General features: G+C 46.0%; 1 protein-coding gene across 1 annotated transcript in view; it reads left to right on the top strand.

Annotated features, from left to right (window-relative positions):
* The first annotated feature begins 2,943 nt into the window (after positions 1 to 2,943).
* LOC126529637 (uncharacterized) overlaps positions 2,944 to 18,379 on the top strand; it is a 29,656-nt gene continuing 14,220 nt past the window's right edge. The window contains exons 1-3 of the mRNA XM_050177151.2: positions 2,944 to 3,137; positions 9,596 to 9,764; positions 17,434 to 17,526. Of these exons, the coding sequence (XP_050033108.1) occupies positions 2,972 to 3,137; positions 9,596 to 9,764; positions 17,434 to 17,526 (428 nt within the window). The 5' untranslated portion in view covers positions 2,944 to 2,971. The remainder of the gene's footprint in view (positions 3,138 to 9,595; positions 9,765 to 17,433; positions 17,527 to 18,379) is intronic.

The following is an 18,379-nucleotide window of genomic DNA, read 5'->3' as shown; positions in this document are numbered from 1 at the left end:
CCAGATTCAAAAAAGACTGAAAGAGCAGAGGAAAACTTTGGCTTAACTGACGTTACACAGATAAACACGATTTCAATAAACAGGTGAAGGCAGTGCTGCCTCATCTCGTTCTCACCTTTTGCTATCCTGTTTGTCGCATAAGCGCTGCGTATTATGACTCATGTTTAGTGAAATGACTTTGTCAATGGCCAACCACAAATTAAGCACTAAGAATGAGGTCTATATGTCAGCATTAGATTATTCCCTTCAGCTCCTACTTTGCGACTCATGAGCCAGCCGCGTTTCCAAAAGGCCGGATCCAGCTCCACAGGGTCACCACTGAACTGCAGTTTCTTACAGGAGCATGGACGTCTGCACACAGGCGTACATTATCGTTTTCATTCAATAAAGAGGTGTAAAGATCGATGAAAAGCTATTGAACGTGTTTGTGTTTTCGATCCGCAGTCACTGAGAAGGCTCGAGCGCTGCAACATGCCGGTTCTCAACTTTTAGCTTCGCCATAACGCACTGGTGTTACGCCATCAAACATACGCAAAGTATTGCGGTGAAGCATTTCAAGAGTGTAAAGGGGCCACTGTTGCTGGAAATAGTGCGATACTCGAGGCGCTCGCCGTCACGTCCTCTGTCACAGTACAAACACATAGACGCCTGATAATTGTACTGACAGGCTTTGAGAGATATTTCGGACCTAACTGTGGTGATTTGAGCGCTTGTTTCGCCAACCTAGCCCGCTGTGTATACAAGATCGTAAGGGAATTCGGCACGCCCTCCTTAACTATATACAAGCACACACGCGCCTCAGAGTAACTACGAATCTGTAACGCGTACCTGATGAGTGTTGCTGTACGTATAGATCCTTGCTAATGCTGTACAGCTTTAGCAAGGATCTATATAGAGCTATGAAACATTGCAAATGAACGTCACCGCGGTGACGTCCATTTTTCACACTTTAACATACCTGATACGAAAGGTGTTTCAATGCATCGAAGCGTCAGCGTGGCTTAATGCTTTGTCAGTGTTGCTGTACAGCTGTCAAAATTATCTAGGGCTATTAAAGTGCTTAGCGACGTTCAGTTTTCTTACTTTTACATACAAACAGTTGAATTTATAAACTGTTTCCATTCCCGCGAATCCCCTGAATTGTGCTGCACGCTCAGCTACATTAAGAAGTAATGCATCGGCACGGCGTAATACTCTGCCGCTGCTGTTTTGCATCAGTCACAATGATATACGGCTATTAAATTGCATGGCGAGGTTCAGTTTCCTTACTTTCACATACAAAGTGCAAAGAGTTCAACTCAAGCAGTTTCCGTTCCCACGCGAATCTCCTGAAGTGTGCGGTACGCTCAACTACACTCATGGACGATACATCGGCACGATGTAATGCTTTGGCATTAAAGTCATCCGAGAAGACATTTCACTTCCAAACGTATCCTCCTACGACTATCAGAATTTAATAACCTACCGTCGCAACAAAACGTAACAAACTCGCCTCGGACACGGCTTCTTCGCCGTGCAGGTGTGATGACAAAGCCCACACCCTACGACGTGGCACTTTCAGAGTTAAAGCATATGCTTAAAGCGCATTAGTAAGAGGCGATTGGAGGATTGGTGGACGAAAAGTAGGGAAACGACAAAAAACGGATACGTACAAAAGCACAGTTAGCAACAGGGGATCAGAAAATTTGGGTGTGGAAGTTCATAGTGTTTATTATATTTTTTTTATTGTTTAACTTAGGTAGGATATTAGGCAGTATAATAGCAAGCGCTTGATGGCGCAACCCACCGCCCCGTTCCAAAGGGGACGCTCATAACATCCATCCACCTATCCATCATAATCATCATCATCATCAGTCTGGTTACGCCCACTGCAGGGCAAAGGCCTCTTCCATACTTCTCCAACTACCCCGGTCATGTACTAATTGTGGCCATGTTGTCCCTGCAAACTTCTTAATCTCATCCGCCCACCTAACTTACTGCCGCCCACTGATACGCTTCCCTTCCCTTGGAATCCAGTCCGTAACCCTTAATGACCATCGGTTATCTTCCCTCCTCATTACATGTCCGGCCCATGCCCATTTCTTTTTCTTGATTTCAACTAAGATGTCATTTACCCGCGTTTGTTCCCTCACCCAATCTGCTCTTTTCTTATCCCTTAAAGTTATACCCATCATTCTTTTTCCCATAGCTCGTTGCGTCGTCCTCAATTTCAGCAGAACCCTTTTCGTAAGCCTCCAGGTTTCTGCCCCATACGTGAGTACTGGTAAGACACAGCTGTTATACACTTTTCTCTTGAGGGATAGTGGCAACCTGCTGTTCATAATTTGAGAATGCCTGCCACCCCCCCCCCCCAGCCTATTCTTATTCTTCTGATTATTTCAGTCTCATGATCCGGATCCGTGGTCACTACCTGCCCTAAGTAAATGTATTCCTTTACCACTTCCATCCATCTGCAGATCTTATAGGCTATGCTTTTGCTAGTTGAATACGACGGAAGTAAGGTTGGGAGCCGATACTACGTCAAAGGACGTTAGATTTTGGACACCACCTACGCAAACTTTTTAGGCTAGGGTGCGCTGTCAGAGATAATCTTTTTTACAGACAAAATAAATAAAAACATTACTATGCGATAGAAGATTTACCCAGCGACGGTTCAATACTCACTATTACAATCACTGTAACGCTACCCTCCGAGAGCCTCGTAGCCATGCTCCGAGGGCATGCTCAAGGGCTTCGAGCACCGTGGCTCCGAGTAATGCGAGTTAGAGGAACGAATCTCGAAGGCTATGCTTTTACGAAGTGCAGGCGCCATATAGTTTTATACTACTAAGTATTTATTTATAAACTTTATTGCATGTGCTGTAATAACCGAAGATAGGTCACAACCGTTTTGTATTCTGGATTACTTATGCAATCTGACTTCTGATGCAATCCACTCCGAGTCGTGCCGCGCCATGCCAGAAGGGCAAAAATGGCGCCCGTGACGGGCAGTCGTCCTCTTCGGTTGACAACGGAGTCGTTGCTAGAAGCCGTCAAAGAGTTTCCCTGCCTCTACTACCGTGGACACCCGTCGTACAAGGACTACAAGCGCAGGCAAGAAGTGTGGAACAGCATCGGCGCTCGTTTCGGCATCACTGGTAAGTGTAAGCGCCTGCCAGCCAGCTACGGATTTCGCGGTGGTGAAAAGAGAACCAACAGTTTCTGCTTGGGTCTCGCTGAGACGTAGGTAGCTTGCGTACGCGAACTGTTCGCGTACCGCCGTCTAATACTTGCTCTGCTGAACCCGAGAGCACTGAAAATACATAGATATGGATCACAGGATCCCGCTGGAGCCAACGTTTCGAAAGTTCGACTTGTCTTCGCTGGAGCGACAATTGCCGTCAGGACAACACACCCCACTCTCCTCGTGTTTTGAACATTTCGATTGCCTTCGTTCTACTTACACACCAGTTTATCTCATCTCCTCCCCTGGTCGTAGGGCAGAGTGAGCTGAAAGAACGGATCAAAGGAAAGCATGTTGGATGTGATGAAAACAAGTCCCCTTTTCGAAACTTCGGCTACAGCGACATTCTTTGTTTCAGTGCTGTCGATCAAGTGTCCGCCTGCCTGTTATCACCTGACTAGCACAGATCTAGATGGGTGGTTAATTGTCCTTGCTACAGAAAAATGAGAGTAAACACAAATGTAGAACACTTGCTGGCAGTAGCCTAGTGGCCTGGCATGCGCTGCAAAGCTTGAGGTGGCGAGTTCGATCCCGGCCGCATTTCGATGGGGGCAACATTTCGTTGGGGGTGAAATGCAAGAACGCTCGCGTATACTTAGATTTGCGTGCACATTATGGGACCCCAGGTGATCGAAATTAATTTGGAGACCCCTACTACGGCGTGCCCCATAGTCGTGGATTTCGCACGTTAAGAAAAAACAACTACCAGAATTTAATTAATTTAACAAACATAGAAGCATGCAAGAACGAGAGCTCACTAACAGCCGAAAAATCAATTGCAAACAAATGCAGCAAGCCAACCTGCGCTTGTGCATCCTCCAACGGAAGAGCCCCTGTGTCCCATGACAGGTGTGTATGATGCACAATGTGGGTGACACAGGCTGCGAACGGATTTCGGTGTTTTACATCACAAGATATGTTACCCCAGGGTTGGACTTTCCTTTGATTGCAGAAGCTTTTCTAACTTTTTCAATAGTAGGAAAACAGCATTGATGTCAAAACTGCCCGAAATCTTTTTGCAGCACTGTGAAATGACTTGCACCTAGGGCATAACAACTATTCTACTGAGGAATGTGGCTGGGAATAGATCCCTCAAGATTCAGCAGAGCACCACAGCCACTGTAGTGGAACACCTGAGGTGCAGCTGCGTGAATGAGCCACAGTATTCATGCTATAAAGCCTGTTGCCATTACATGTGCCATTTGACAGCTGTTGACCAACATTCACTTCATTATGCCATTTTCCTTAGCAAGATGTCGGTGAACCTGCATCAAACGACATACTTGCAGAATGCTTGCGTAACATGTCAAAGCAGGTTGTCGTTCACATCTCACATTAAGAAAACTGTACTTGATTTCGTGGGAAGACTTGTCACACAACACTATGCTGTCTATTTAGAGCATATGGTAAATAAAGCACGTGCATTTTCGTGAATAGCAGCACAGAGTGCATTTTTCAGTATAGTCACTGACAGCTTTCCAGGCTTTTCCCCAAAATGTCTAATCCCCCCAGTCTTCATCCATCTGCACTTCATAAAATAGTTCCCTTATAAATGTTGCTTACGGCGATGATGTTGCCTACTCTTTTGAGCAGTAAAATATATTCCTACTGCTATAAATGATGCAGACGTCACCGATGTCGGTGATGAATGACTTGATTTGAAGATTCTAGCATTACCGTACTGTAACTCCATAACGTCTACAGCGGGAAATTCACCAGCTGTTGTAGCTCTGCCTAGCAACAAGGGCTGCTCAAGGATTGTAAAACTTTGAACAGGTTAGGCAGTTCATGGACGTGTAGCAGCTGATCATCATTAGCCTGTCTTTATGTGCACTAAAGGACTAAGGCCTCTTCCAGCGAGATCCAATTTCTCTTGTATTGCGCTAGCTAATTCCAACAACAGATTTTGTAATTCCTTCACCCCACCTAAATTTCTACCATCATCTACTGCATTGTCCTTCCCTTGGCACCCATTCTGCAAGTCTAATGGTCCACCGGTTATCTGCCTTACACATTACATGGCCTGCCCAGCTCCATTTTTTTCTCTTAATGTCGACTAGAATGTCGGCTGGCCCTGTTTGCTCTTTGATCCACACCGCTATCTTCCTGTCTCTTACAGTTATGCCTAGCATTTTCGTTCCATAGCACATTGCATGGTCCTTAACTTGTTCTCAAACTTCTTTGTTAACCTCCAAGCTTCTGCCCCATATGTTAGCACTGGCAGAATGCAGTGACTGTGCACTTATCTTTTCAACAACCAATGCCTCCTTTACTAGATGCCCGCCGCGTCGCTCGCTTTGTCATTGTAGCGGCGGTTCCCTTAGTTCAGCATAAATTCCGTGAGGCGGTGCTCGTTGCCTTTTCAACTTCCGGCGGCGGCAGAAACGGCAGCCGAATGCTTCCGCCGGCGCATTCGTAGCGCCGATATGCGCACGCGTCTGTTAGCGAGCGTTCGCGGGCCTCTGAGATGGTGACAGATGCCATAGTAATCTCAGAGGCTGCAGCACGGGATCTAAGTTGCAGGCAATCGCCTTGAGAGGCGCTCGTTGCCTTTTCGTGGAGACGAGAAAAGGGAGAGGGCACGAAACCAACTTTACCGGACAACGTGGCAGGCATCTAGTACAGGAGGCATTGCAACAACAATGGTAAGCTCCGAGTCAGGATTTGGTGATGCCTGCTGTATGCATTCCAACCCATATTTATTTTTTCTATTAAGTTCCTTCTCACGATCAGGGTCCCTTATGAGTAATTGACCTAGATAAACATACTCCAGCAGCTTGTAGCAGCTTTCAGTTCACTGTGCAGCAGACAATACGCCAGCCTTTGACGACAACGAAGTACCTCCTCTTCTGGTGACTACATGGTTACCAGGACACTCGGCATGCAACAAAAGCATGCACCGTGGTCTCACTTTGGCTGTCGGGTAGCAGTCAGAGGCTTCCATGCCATATGCCGCATGGTGAATTGGCAGCTGCTACCAGTCGCTACAGGCGATAAGTTTGCAAACACATTACTGGAATTTCCACATCAGGAGAGTCTATTTAAGCAACCATCCATGCCAGTTGACAAGCTGCACAAGAAAAATGTAGCACTGGACAATTACGTCGTCTAAGTCAGGTTTTTAGGCAGAAATCAGGTTTACCCTTGTATGAAGAATGTGATGCCAAAGGTGGTTTCCCACTAAAACAAAAGCGACCCAAATATTTGTGGAAGATTTTTGCTTGACTTCTGAATAAGTATGAGTGTGGGTCTGGACTCTATGACGGCTATGTCTTTTGCATCTTCCTTTTCTCGTCATTGTCACCAATCATTCTCCTCCTTCTTTCCCCTTCCCCAAGCACAGAATAGGTGGCTAGAGGAGCGTTGTACCCCAGCCCAGCCCTCCGCCTTTCATATCATTAAACCTTTTGCCCTGTATCTTTTAATCTGTGAGCCTGTGCTAGAAATCCGCTTGCTCTAACTTCTAATTGAGTTGTGTTTATTTTGTCACCATACTTCTTTTCCCTTTATTTAAATCCTCAGGATTGTGTTTGTAGATTTGTTGCGTCTGTAACCTTTCTTAATGAAATACGAATAGCCGCAATATATAGTTAGCATTACTTGCAGTTAAAAAGATGTTCTAGTTTACCACCTTGGCTGTGAGTGGTGCTGGCTGACACACCCACGGGCTATCTTGTACACAAACACATAGGAAGGTGAGGGGGAAGATGGCACCACAGTAGCTTAATTGGTAGAAGACTGCACGCATAATATGGCAAACAGTGGGTTCGGACTCCACCTGTGGCAAGTATCTTTTTGTTCACTTTGATTTCCCTTTAAAGGGCCCCTCACCAGGCCTCATAGCAAATTTTCGTTACACGCTGGAAGTGGTTACGTGTCCGCTAGGGAGCGTTCTGCCTTTAAAATTTTTCATGTTTGCTCATTAATAGCCGAGATAAATATATTTCAGTGTTGCGAACCCATGATTTCAGTAGCCGGGCTCCACTGCATAGCGAGACTCTCCACTCACCTTGTCTAGCCTCCGCAAGCGAAATTCCTTCCCTGCGTTCTCCTATGTCGGACCTCGAGGATCGCGTGACACATACGTCACAGGCCCCGCCTTCACTTTATTTTTTCTCTTCACTTCTTTTTTTTTCAGCGATGCGCCCTTCTGCTGGCGGCGTTACGCACAAGCTGTTATCGTTTTGCGCAGCGCACGATTTTGCGTGTTGTGCATGAGGACACATGACTAGCGGTATAATTCAGTGCTACACGAATATTGAGGCAGAACAAGCAGATCGCAGAGCATGATCATGTGCTGGAACACGGTAGAAAATGGCACAGTTTCGGTACCTGCACACGTGACCGCACGACCATGGGTACAAGCAGACGAAGCGGAAGCACAGCTCTTGCTTCGGTGCGACGTAAAGCAAAAAATACGCAGACATTCCGTTTGTGTGTTTTATCTTTCTCTAAACTTCAATTCGTCAATTCAAGCAACAGATCACACAAATAACAGATGGTGCCTTGAATAATTCTTGAAGTCGCGTGTCACAATGAGTGCCATCACACTGCGGACTCGAGTACGTAGGCGCAGAGATGCAAGTACTTCATCCTCCGCCATGGAGCGCAGCGGCTGCCAGGAGAAGGAAAAGTGGCATTCGGTTTGAAATTTCAGATCTTTCCGCCGCGTGTAGCGATGTAATACCCCTGTCAAGCGGGCAAGTTAAGTGCACTTACGGGGAGTGCACTTCGGGACCTTGAGTCACACTTTAGGCAACGCGCTTCTTAACGGGAAAACAGAGTGCACTCGCAGTAAAAAAAAAAAAAAATGGCGACAGTCTAAGAGCGCGTTTTTAAATATGTAAATTAACAAGAGAAAGCTGCTAAAAAGCGATTGTTTTAAGTAGAATTATATATAAAAACAAACTTCATCTATTTTTCTCAACAAAAAACGAAGATGTTTTTATTATAAGTGTGTTGCAAGTCAATGCTGGCCAAGACGAATGCCTAGCCAATCCAAAAAACACGGCGGCGTGCGGCAGTTGATCCTGTTAGAACAGAATATGAGCGAGTATATATGAGCAAAGACGGCGAGTTCGATATTTAGCTACAGTGCAAAATGCCACGCACACGGCTCAAAGCACGACCGGTGTGGTCAGCACGCTTTCACACCAAAATAAACACGAACTGAATGAACATGGTGGCGCCGCAGTGCCGCATCATTCTGGCGCCGTTAGTTGCGTACATGATAAATTCGTTTCTTTATTGTGCTGTTTCGCTTCTCGCTAAACACAAATTATATTGTAAAAAGCTGCTCAATAACTGAAATGAACTTTTGTGTCCTTTTTCTATGCATTACATTTTGCGTCGTTGAAAGCGTTGGTGGCGAGGTTAGGCGCTCCTTCAAACCATTGGCGGCGAGGCTACGCACTCGGCCAGCAAAGTGCGTTCCGTGAACGTACTCCGACTTGAGTGCACTCATGTGAGAGCACACTCCGCTGTGACGTTAAGATTTGGGAAAGTGCACTTAAAAACCAAGTGCACTCGCCGTAAGTGCACTTAACTTGCCCGCTTGACAGGGGTATAATACTTTGCAGACACGATCGTTATCACACAATGCATGCTCTGCGCTTGTCAGCTCAATATGGCGAGACCTGGTGAGGGGCCCTTTAAGTTAAGATTTCTACATTTCAATTAAAGATAACAATGAACTTACGCTATGCTTCTTTTCCTTTATTATCTGTTACCTCATATTCTTGTGGCTAGTAAAAGATCAGGACCTGTGATACTACCTTTTATTTTCTTGTATTTCTTTCTCTAAAACTATACCAGAGGTGAGCAGTGGGCCTAATTAGTAATTATTAGTCAGAAGCTGGTCAACTCATTGGGGATACAATAGCAACATAAGCATATAGGAGATAAGCATTCAAAACAATGTTATACAATGTTGTGCATTGTGAAAAGAAAAACAAGTACAGTGATCAAGTGCAATAGGAATGTTATAAAATTCAGTGGCATGCAGGCAATAAATATGTAATCATAATGAAACTAAGGTCATTTAGTATTGTTTGATAAAGAATTAAGATTATTAGGTACTTTCATATCCCGGGGAAAACTGTTTCAAATTCTGGCTCCCATAGTTGTAAACTGACGTCCCCGTACATCATGTGAATCGGAAGTAAATTAAAACTGCGGTATGTTGTGCTTCTGGTTATACAGGATGAATGTGCAAGCTTGCGTGAAAAGGATTATTTTGCGAAATAAATTGTTAACATTGTTTTTAATGCTTGCCTGGAATCAACACGGAATCAACAAATCACATTTCTGTGAAGTGCCCTCATGCTGCATTCCTCAGAATTGGCGCGAGTGACGTGACACTCTCTGTCCCAGGGTTCCAGGTTCAGTCGAAGTTCAAGAATGCAAAAGACACCTACAAAAGGGCCAAGAATTCTAAGCCCCGGCCAGGCGTGGATGGCAAACACGGGAACAAGCCCTGGCCATCTTGGAAGCACTTTGACATCATGCACGAACTCCTAGATTCGCCCACTGCTCCATTGGGGTAAGTGTCAACCTGAAGCTGCAAAAGTGAATTGCATTGATCAGTTAAGGACGAGACACATGAATACACAAACAAAATGTTTATTTTTACTCTGAATGCACAAAATACACCATGAATAAGCATACTCAGTGAAAAGGAGAAATATATTGCGGAAACTTCGTCAGCAATAGGGGGGCAACACTAGAAGCAAGCTACACCCCAAGCCACCTATATCTTCTATTGGAACTTGTACAGACAGTTTTTGTTGCTTGTAAAACAGGTGTATGCTTCATTTGCTTTACATTGCCCGCACGATATCACTGCAGCCAGCGATCCTGCATTGGTATGCCTACTCTGACCATGCTTTCAAAAAGAAAGCGAGTCATTTACCAAGCTGCCTCTTTGTTCTCCTGTGTTCTGGCTCTAACTCAACAAATGATGCTTGTTGCCAGTCATGCAGTGTTGTCAGAAAACATTTAGTGAAAAACTTCATACTTAATGTCGAAACTCAAGCAAAAAGAATTCTTTCCTTTTTTTTTTTGGTGTGCTGCCCAGATTCGTTCATAAAGGGTTAAAAGTGCCTTGGGATGCCAGTATATAAAATCAGTCCCAAGATGATGAAAATTACATTTTCTGCACTGCTTTAGTACAAAATAAAAAAGCGCTTTTCTGATTCATTCAGTAAACGAAAGCATGTTGACGTAGTAAGAATGCATTTATTGTTATCTTGGTAACCTTGATAATGAAACATTTGGTTAATTCAGCCATCGTTTTTTTTCTGTTCGGACCATGTAATTTCTAATTAACATTTTGTATATGCTCAGACAACCGAATGCATTCACTTTGCCACAGGGCAGCATTGGCAAGAGCAAGTAGTACAGGATTAATGTTCACAAATTGAGTGGTGCATGGCCTCACTGTTTCCAATTCTTTGTCATCACACTTCTGCCACCCACTTCCTTTTGCTTTTTCGGAATCTTTTCAAGTCTACTGAGTCGCTTTATTTCAGTGCCTAGGTGTTGAGAAGAAAGACCACTGCCACTTGACTGGCCTCGCCAGTGCGGGAAGTTGGTAGTATAGAAAATACACGTTGCAAACCTGTGGATCAGATGCTTACAAATGTTGGATATTGTACTTCAACGCCATATTGATGCTTAATAATTTCGCAGATGTCGAAGATGTTGCAGGGTGCTTGCAGGTCCTTGAAACCTTTGAAGGCCGTGGAATTTTTTTCCTCTTGAAAACCTTCAAATTTCTTCACCCTGCACGGCATGACCTTGTTGCAGTCATGCCCTCTCGTGCCTTCTTCTGTCTTCCTTCCAGCCCTTCTACATTGGTGCTGTAGGACTTGTGTTTCAGAAGAGTGGAAAGGAGATGGGAGAAAGGGGCGAGAGGCTGGCGATGTGGCGAAATCCTGCTGCATCCAGTGCGTGGCACAAAAGCGCGTGCGCTGGCTCGCTTTTCATTGTGATAGCAACTATATAGACACTCCAGGCGCATTTTTGTTGTCGCCATCGTCGTGATGTTCCATATAAAGTCCCAGGACGATAACACCGTTGCCGCGCATCGTATGCTGTATGTGCGATATGTGCGAGTGAAAGCAGGCAAAGGAAGCCGACAATCGCAGCTTAATTTCGCACGCTTAGAGAAATTGGAGAGCAAATGCGCTATCTTCCATCACGCGAGAGGCCGTGAGGAAATGAGAGGGAGGGAGGGAGCAAGTGAGCAGCCTTGTGTTCCGCAGCAACTGCGTATTTTGCGACCGAACGCAAGGGAAGCTGAGGATCATGATTCAATCTCGCGCACTATAGAGAGGAAAGTGGGGAGGCAGCACAGGACGGTGACTTTGACTCCGCCAACAGGTGTGTACTTTGCACGGTTGCGCACGCCGTATCTTGAAAAGGATCTCCAGACAGCTCATACCTTCTTGTGTGCTGTGTTCTCGCCATTCTTGCACTGCTTCTAACATTGAAATTAGGTAATCTTGAATCTTGGGAGGTCTAGTATTTCTCAAAGAAGCACTCGTGATATTTCTCCAGCCGAGCAATTAGTAGCGGTGAAACATTGACCAAAGGCAAACCACTCAGTATTTGGACAGCACTGTTGTGTGGCATGCTCGCAGGGCAGTTGGCTGATTGCAGCTACTGCTGTGAGCGGTCAGTGCTATCACATATTTTAGGAGAGAGGGGATTGACACACGCACAGGCCTAACAGCAAGCCACCAGCTGATGTAGTCATCAACAGTTATACCGCAGTATCGATGTTGTCTGTGTATAGTCTCCGGTATGCCAAAATTGTGTTCTGCAGCTCTGTTTCTACTCCCCTTCGCACATAGGATCACTTTCTCAAGCCATTCTCATAGCAAAAACAATGCGTCTTCGTGGCCGCTGCATCCATTTGCCTGGAAATTATTGAGCAAGACAGTCTGCGAAGTGAATGCACCAGTAGATCACACTGTTACAAAGGCAGCACTCCAGTCGATTGAGAATGGCTGCTGCGACTGCGGGAAAAGATGAGGAAACATGATACCATGGTGCCAGCGACAAGTAAACTGCCACCACGTTGTAATGGTGATGGGAAATTAAGGGGCTGGTTTCGGTTTGTACTGGATTCTAACCTGCATGAAATTTTTGAACCTATTTTCCTCGAAAAAATGTACACGTTAGAATTGGGTGACTAATAGTATGCCCCGTTACGGAATGCCCTCGGGCCCTTCAAGGGACACTAAAGGCAAATATAAAGTCAAGCTGAAGTGATGGATTAGTGCTTGAGAATCTGTAAAGTGTCAATATTGTTCCGGTGAAGGGAAAGAAGAAGGTGACATGAACTAGAGGAAGACGAAGACTGGCTGTTGCCTGAACGCCATATACACCAGTTGTAAATATACCTTATTTTACACTCGTGGGCCTGCTTTCTTCCTGCAACATTTTGGTGGAAGGTGCGGGGCACAATCACGGAACTTCGCAGCAGACGTCATCTACTTGCCACCACAGTGGCAAGTCAACCGACACAAGTGACAACGCCTCAGCAGCCCATGCCAATGGTCATCCTCCCTCATCCTCGGGACCCGGGGACATTTTGTGGCACGGACAACGCCAACGTCGAGGACTGGCTTACGATGTACGAGCGAGTGTGCGACAACAACAGGTGGGATCCAACAATAATGCTAGCAAGCGTGATATTTTATCTGAGAGGAACTGCGAAGCAATGGTACGACACACATGAAGCTGACCTAACGAGCTGTGATGTCTGCAAACAAAAAAATGCGAGACCTGTTTGGCAGACCTGTCGGTCGTCAGCTGGCAGCAAAAAAAGAACTTGCGTGCCGCTCTCAGACGTCCACAGAATCCTATGTTGTGTACAAACAGGATGTGCTGGCCCTCAGTCGCAAGGCTGATAACAACATGACCAAGGCAGACAAGATTGGTCACATATTGAAAGGTATTGCAGACAGTGCCTTCAATCTCCTGATGTGTAAGAATTGTGCCACTGTGGATGCAATTATAAAGGAGTGCTGGCGCTTCGAACAAGCGAAGGGTCACCGTGTCGCTCAACCTTTTGACCGATTGCCCAATACCGCCGCGACATCTTGCGAAGACCCGCCGTGGTTAGTTCAGCCCACAGGACCAGAAGATATCACGCGCATCATTCGCCATGAGCTTGAGGCCATGGCTTCGGCTCCTGTTCGTTCTGACTGTCGGGAAAGCGTGCCCGCTATCTCCCTTATACAAGAGGTTGTCGTTCGGGAGGAAATAGCAAGTTTTGGCATTCCATCTGTCTGCTCAGTCCACCTACCAGATTTCTCCGGCCGCTAACTCCCAAACACAAAGTTTTCCGCAACTTCGTCGCAACCCAGCTGACTGGCGCACAGCAGATGATAAACCCGTCTGTTTTAATTGTTCCGGTATTAGACACATCGCTCGTCATTGTCGCAACCACTGGTCGTCACCTCCTTGGTGGTCGTCTCCGAGTCACTACCACCAAGTACCAGACAACCGTACTTTTTCACCCTATACGCCGACTAGGAACATCAACGCCGACAGTGCTCCACCAAGATACAGCCGCACCCCGTCCCCGCAAGGTTGTAGGTCCCGTTCGTCTCTCGTTCACCGCTCTTTGTCCCCTTCTGCAACCGGTCGCTCCGCTTCGGGAAACTATGCGGTGCAGCTCTTGGAGGTGTAGCTGCAACTCCAACCCAGCACACAAATCCTCTGTTGACCCTGCCTACATGTGGAAACCTTCTGGACATTGAAGTTGATGGCGTTCCTGTTAGATCTCTCGTTGATACAGGAGCGCAGCTTTCAGTTATGAGCACTGCTCTCCGCCGAAGGCTCAAAAAGGTTCTGACATCCGCCATACCATGCACTGTGCGAGTCACCGATGGGATTACTTCACCTGTCCTTGGAATGTGCACAGCACATGTGACCTTTGGGGGCCATTATACTGTTGTTTTATTTATCATCCTTGAGCACTGTCTGCACGACCTAATTCTCGGCCTTGACTTCCTTTCGAAGCACTCTGCCCAAATTGACTGCTCCACAGGTGTTGTACAGTTGGATCTGCCGCTTCCTGCCGGCGCAACAACTTGTGCTTCACACCGCTTATGTTCTGCTGAGTTTGCAAGGCTGTCTCCACAAGCGGCTACAAATGTCCTCCTGATGCCCTGTCCTCCCGTACCTGATGGCGAGTACGTCGTGTCGCCACTTACTGACGTGGTTTTGTCGCGCAATATTGCCCTACCGAGCACCTTAGTCCGGATCCGCGAGAACTGCGCTCGCGTGCCCATCCTCAATTGCGGATTTTCGTCGCATGTGCTGCCACACGGTGTCGCCATAGCGCATATCGCTCCTTTGGAAGAATGAGATTTCTTCTTTGACCTCTGGTATCAGCCTCAGTACCAATGAACCTTCGTCACCCACTCCTTGTTCGTGCCCGACACCTGCGGACGATGTTTATAAGATGATCGCACCTGACGTTTCTTCTGAGCAAACAACAGCTCTTCGGCACCTCCTGTCATCTTATCGGGTAATCTTTGATTTGGATGGCCGTCCACTGGGCCAGACATCTGTTGTCATATATCGCATCAACACCGGTGGCGCCAGCCCCATTCATAGGTGGCCATATCGCGTCTGCGCAACAGAAAGGGCCATCATACAGAAAGAGGTAGACAGGATGATGGACAAGGACATCATTGAACCTTGCAGTAGCCTGTGGGCATCACCAGTTGTCTTAGTAAAGAAAAAAGACAACTTGCGGTGCTTCTGCGTTGACTACCGTCACCTCAACAGGATAACAAAGAAGGATGTTTATCCCCTACCTCGCATTGATGACGCTCTTGACTGCCTTCACGGATCCCAATACTTTTCATCAATTGAAATTTCATCATCCGCTCCTGCTATTGGCAGATTAGCTTTGATGAGATGGACCACGAGAAAACCGCCTTCGTCAGACCGGACAGTCTGTACCAATTTTAAGTCATGCCCTTTGGATTATGCAATGCGCCAGCTACATTTGAGCGCATGATGGACTCTCTCTTGCATGGCTTGAAGTGGTCTACATGCCTCTGTTACCTTGACGATGTGATTGTGTTTTCGCCGAACTTTGAGAGCCCCCTGTGGCGCCTCACAACCATACTCTCCGTGTTTCGCAGGGCTGGCCTTCAGCTTACCTCTTCCAAGTGTCATTTCAGTCGCTGTGAAATTAACACGCTCAGCCATCTCGTAAACGCCGCCAGAATTCAACCTGATCCACAGAAAGTTCACGCCGTGTGAAATTTTCCTGTACCTTGTTCAACAAACGATGTCCGTAGTTTTCTGGGCTTATGCTCTTATTTCCGGTGATTTGTGAAAAATTTTGCCGACAGCGCTCACCCTCTTACTGACCTGCTTAAGGATGATGTCTCGTTCTCTTGGGGACCACTACAGGAGAAAGCCTTCTCTACCTTGATTGAGTGGCTTACAACTTGCCCGATTCTGTCACACTTTGACCCTTCTGCGCCCACTGAAGTACGAACTGATGCGAGTGGTCGTGGCATCGGCACTGTACTTGCTCAACATCAACAGGGCCAAGACCGTGTGTTCACTTATGCCAGCCGGCTTCTTTCCACGCCCGAGCAAATTTACTCCATTACTGAAAGGGAATGTCTCGCGCTCGTATGGGTGGTCGTGAAATTTCGGACGTACCTTTTTGGTAGGAGCTTCTGCGTCGTAACCGATCATCACGCCCCCTGCTGGCTCTCCTTTTTGAAGGACCCAACTGGACGACTTGCACGTTGGGCAGTGCGTCTACAAGGATATACATTTTCTATTATGTATAAGTCAGGGCGCCTGCATAAAGACGCTGACTGCCTGTCCCGCAGTCCCGTGGATCAACTGGACGATACCGATGCAGACTTGGACATCAATATTCTATCCCTCTCCGGCTTCCTCCATATTGGCGATGAGCAACGCCAAGATCCTGTTCTTCGAACACTTATCGAACGCCTAAGCTCCTCGTCCAATGACCCATCCTTCCAGATGTTGACCTTGCACGATGGAACTTTATACCATTGTATTGTTCGTCCTGATGGCCCGGAGCTCCTCCTAGTCGTTCGCAAGCACTTTCGACTGGCCGTGCTCATGTTGCAGGAAGAGAGCAGGCCCACTAATGCAAAATAATGTATATTTACAACTGGTGTATTCGGTCTTCAGGCAACGGCCAGTCTTCGTCTTCCTCTAGTTCTTGTCGCCTTCTTCTTTCCCTTCACCGTAACAATATTATCGTGAACAGAGCCTTAATAATCTAGAAGTTGAGGTAAATGCAGAGCATGATTAAAAACTCCTCCGGGATATTCAAGTACTTGCTCGATGGCGACTCAACCACTCGTTCTGCAAAACATCCTTGTATTGTATTATAAGATAAAATAAAATGCTACCTGTGCTGTTCTTTTCACCTTTAAAAAAAAAAGTGTATTGAAATTGCCCTTGACAACGACGCGGGCGGTCGAAAGGTATCGTTTTTGCTCGACTCTGCGCTGCCCACACTTTCGCGTTTCAGTAGTTTTATTATCCCGTAGTGCTGTGCTGGTTTTGCTGGCTCGTGAAACTCGCACAAACTGCAAGTAGCAGAGAATTCAGCTTCCATGTGATGTCGCGCGATGCCCGAGTGGTCTACACCACTTTACGAAAAAGCAGCTGCAGTGGCGAATTTGCTGCTCTGTCTTGGCTCGGCACTGCCGTCTTCAGGCACCGTTTTGCTCACCGACGGTGGCAAAGGGTGATGATGGCATATGCAACATCACCACTTCTGTGATTCAGCGACAGGAGATTTGAATTTCTAAAAAGGTATTCAACCCTTCAGATGCACTTTTCTCCTAAAATAAGTCTTTTCTTGGCATGAAACAGGCGTTGCGAGGTTTCTGGGATGGTATTCAAACAGTCCACGTCGACTTAGTATTTGCCTTTAATGTCCCTTTAAGGTGCGATAAATGAAATTAAATACAAGCAAGGCAGAAGGGCCACAGGAACATTAAGATTTAATTAAAAGTGGACCCATGCTGAGTTTTGGCTTAGAGCCAACTTTTGATAAAGGTTTTGTCTCTGTCAGTGATTTATGTAATTGCTGGGTCTTATAATCCAGCATTGTCTGTTCTCTTTTACTCACTTGTTTCGTTCTGTGACTTATTGGCCGGTTGTTTGTACATGTATTGCAGGTTGCCTGAACGAGACGTGCCCAGCGCTGATGACAGCGAAAGCATTATGAGCTTTGGCAGCATCACCATTGACTATGAGCCAGACGATGCATGGTTAGTATGGTTATTTGGTTCATACGGATTGCGCACATACGTTGAAACCAAAAGTGGAAACCACTTGGAGATATCTAAGGTGTTTTTGTTTTGCCAATCTTAACAGACGGTTTTGAGAAGTTGCCAGTGGCAGATAGGAGACAAACTGTGGATACATAGCGCAAGAATGACACAGGGACAAGCTGGAACACGTCATTCTTGTGCTGTGTATCCCAGTTTGTATCTATCCCACCAACACGCCCAAACTTCTTCCCTGCTAAAGTGCAGATAGCACAGTTTTATGTTTTAAGTGCTGTTTTGGAAGAGGTTGACGTTACTTACTTGAGAAATATATTTCATAGCTGACTAATCAGGAAATTTGTTTAAATATTAAGCTTACACTTTGTGACATTAATGATATAGTTGCCTGTAGTGTGATTAGGTGATAATGTTGGTTCTGTACTTTAACTTTGATGTTTTCTTTGCACATTCTTACAGAAATGCCTCTTTTTTTTTTTTTTTTTTTTGAGGGGCGCAGACGTAAGCTTGTCGAAGCCGAAAAAATCATAGCATACTTCTTTGGCTGCTTGGGCCCCACCAGCTTGGTACACATTGGCATGTCTTGCCACAACAATTTGCGCAATGCTTTGCATTACATAAATGCCATCTACACTTGAGTCTGCCAGATTTCTTAGTGAGTTTGTATTGTGTGTTCTCCTGTTTAGTAGCTTTTCTTTCTTGAATTTTTTTTCCCCAGAACATGAATGAGGTTATACTGTATTTTGGTACCTAAATCCTCAAATACAGTCGTGGACTGATTTTTGATGCGAAAGTGTCAATGGCCCATTGAGTGAAAAAGCCGATGGCATCTGTA

The sequence above is a fragment of the Dermacentor andersoni genome, chromosome 9 (genome assembly GCF_023375885.2).
Source record: "Dermacentor andersoni chromosome 9, qqDerAnde1_hic_scaffold, whole genome shotgun sequence".
Taxonomy (NCBI): Eukaryota; Metazoa; Arthropoda; class Arachnida; order Ixodida; family Ixodidae; genus Dermacentor; species Dermacentor andersoni.
Note: the sequence above shows the minus strand (reverse complement) of the source record. Positions and strands in the feature narration are given on the sequence as shown.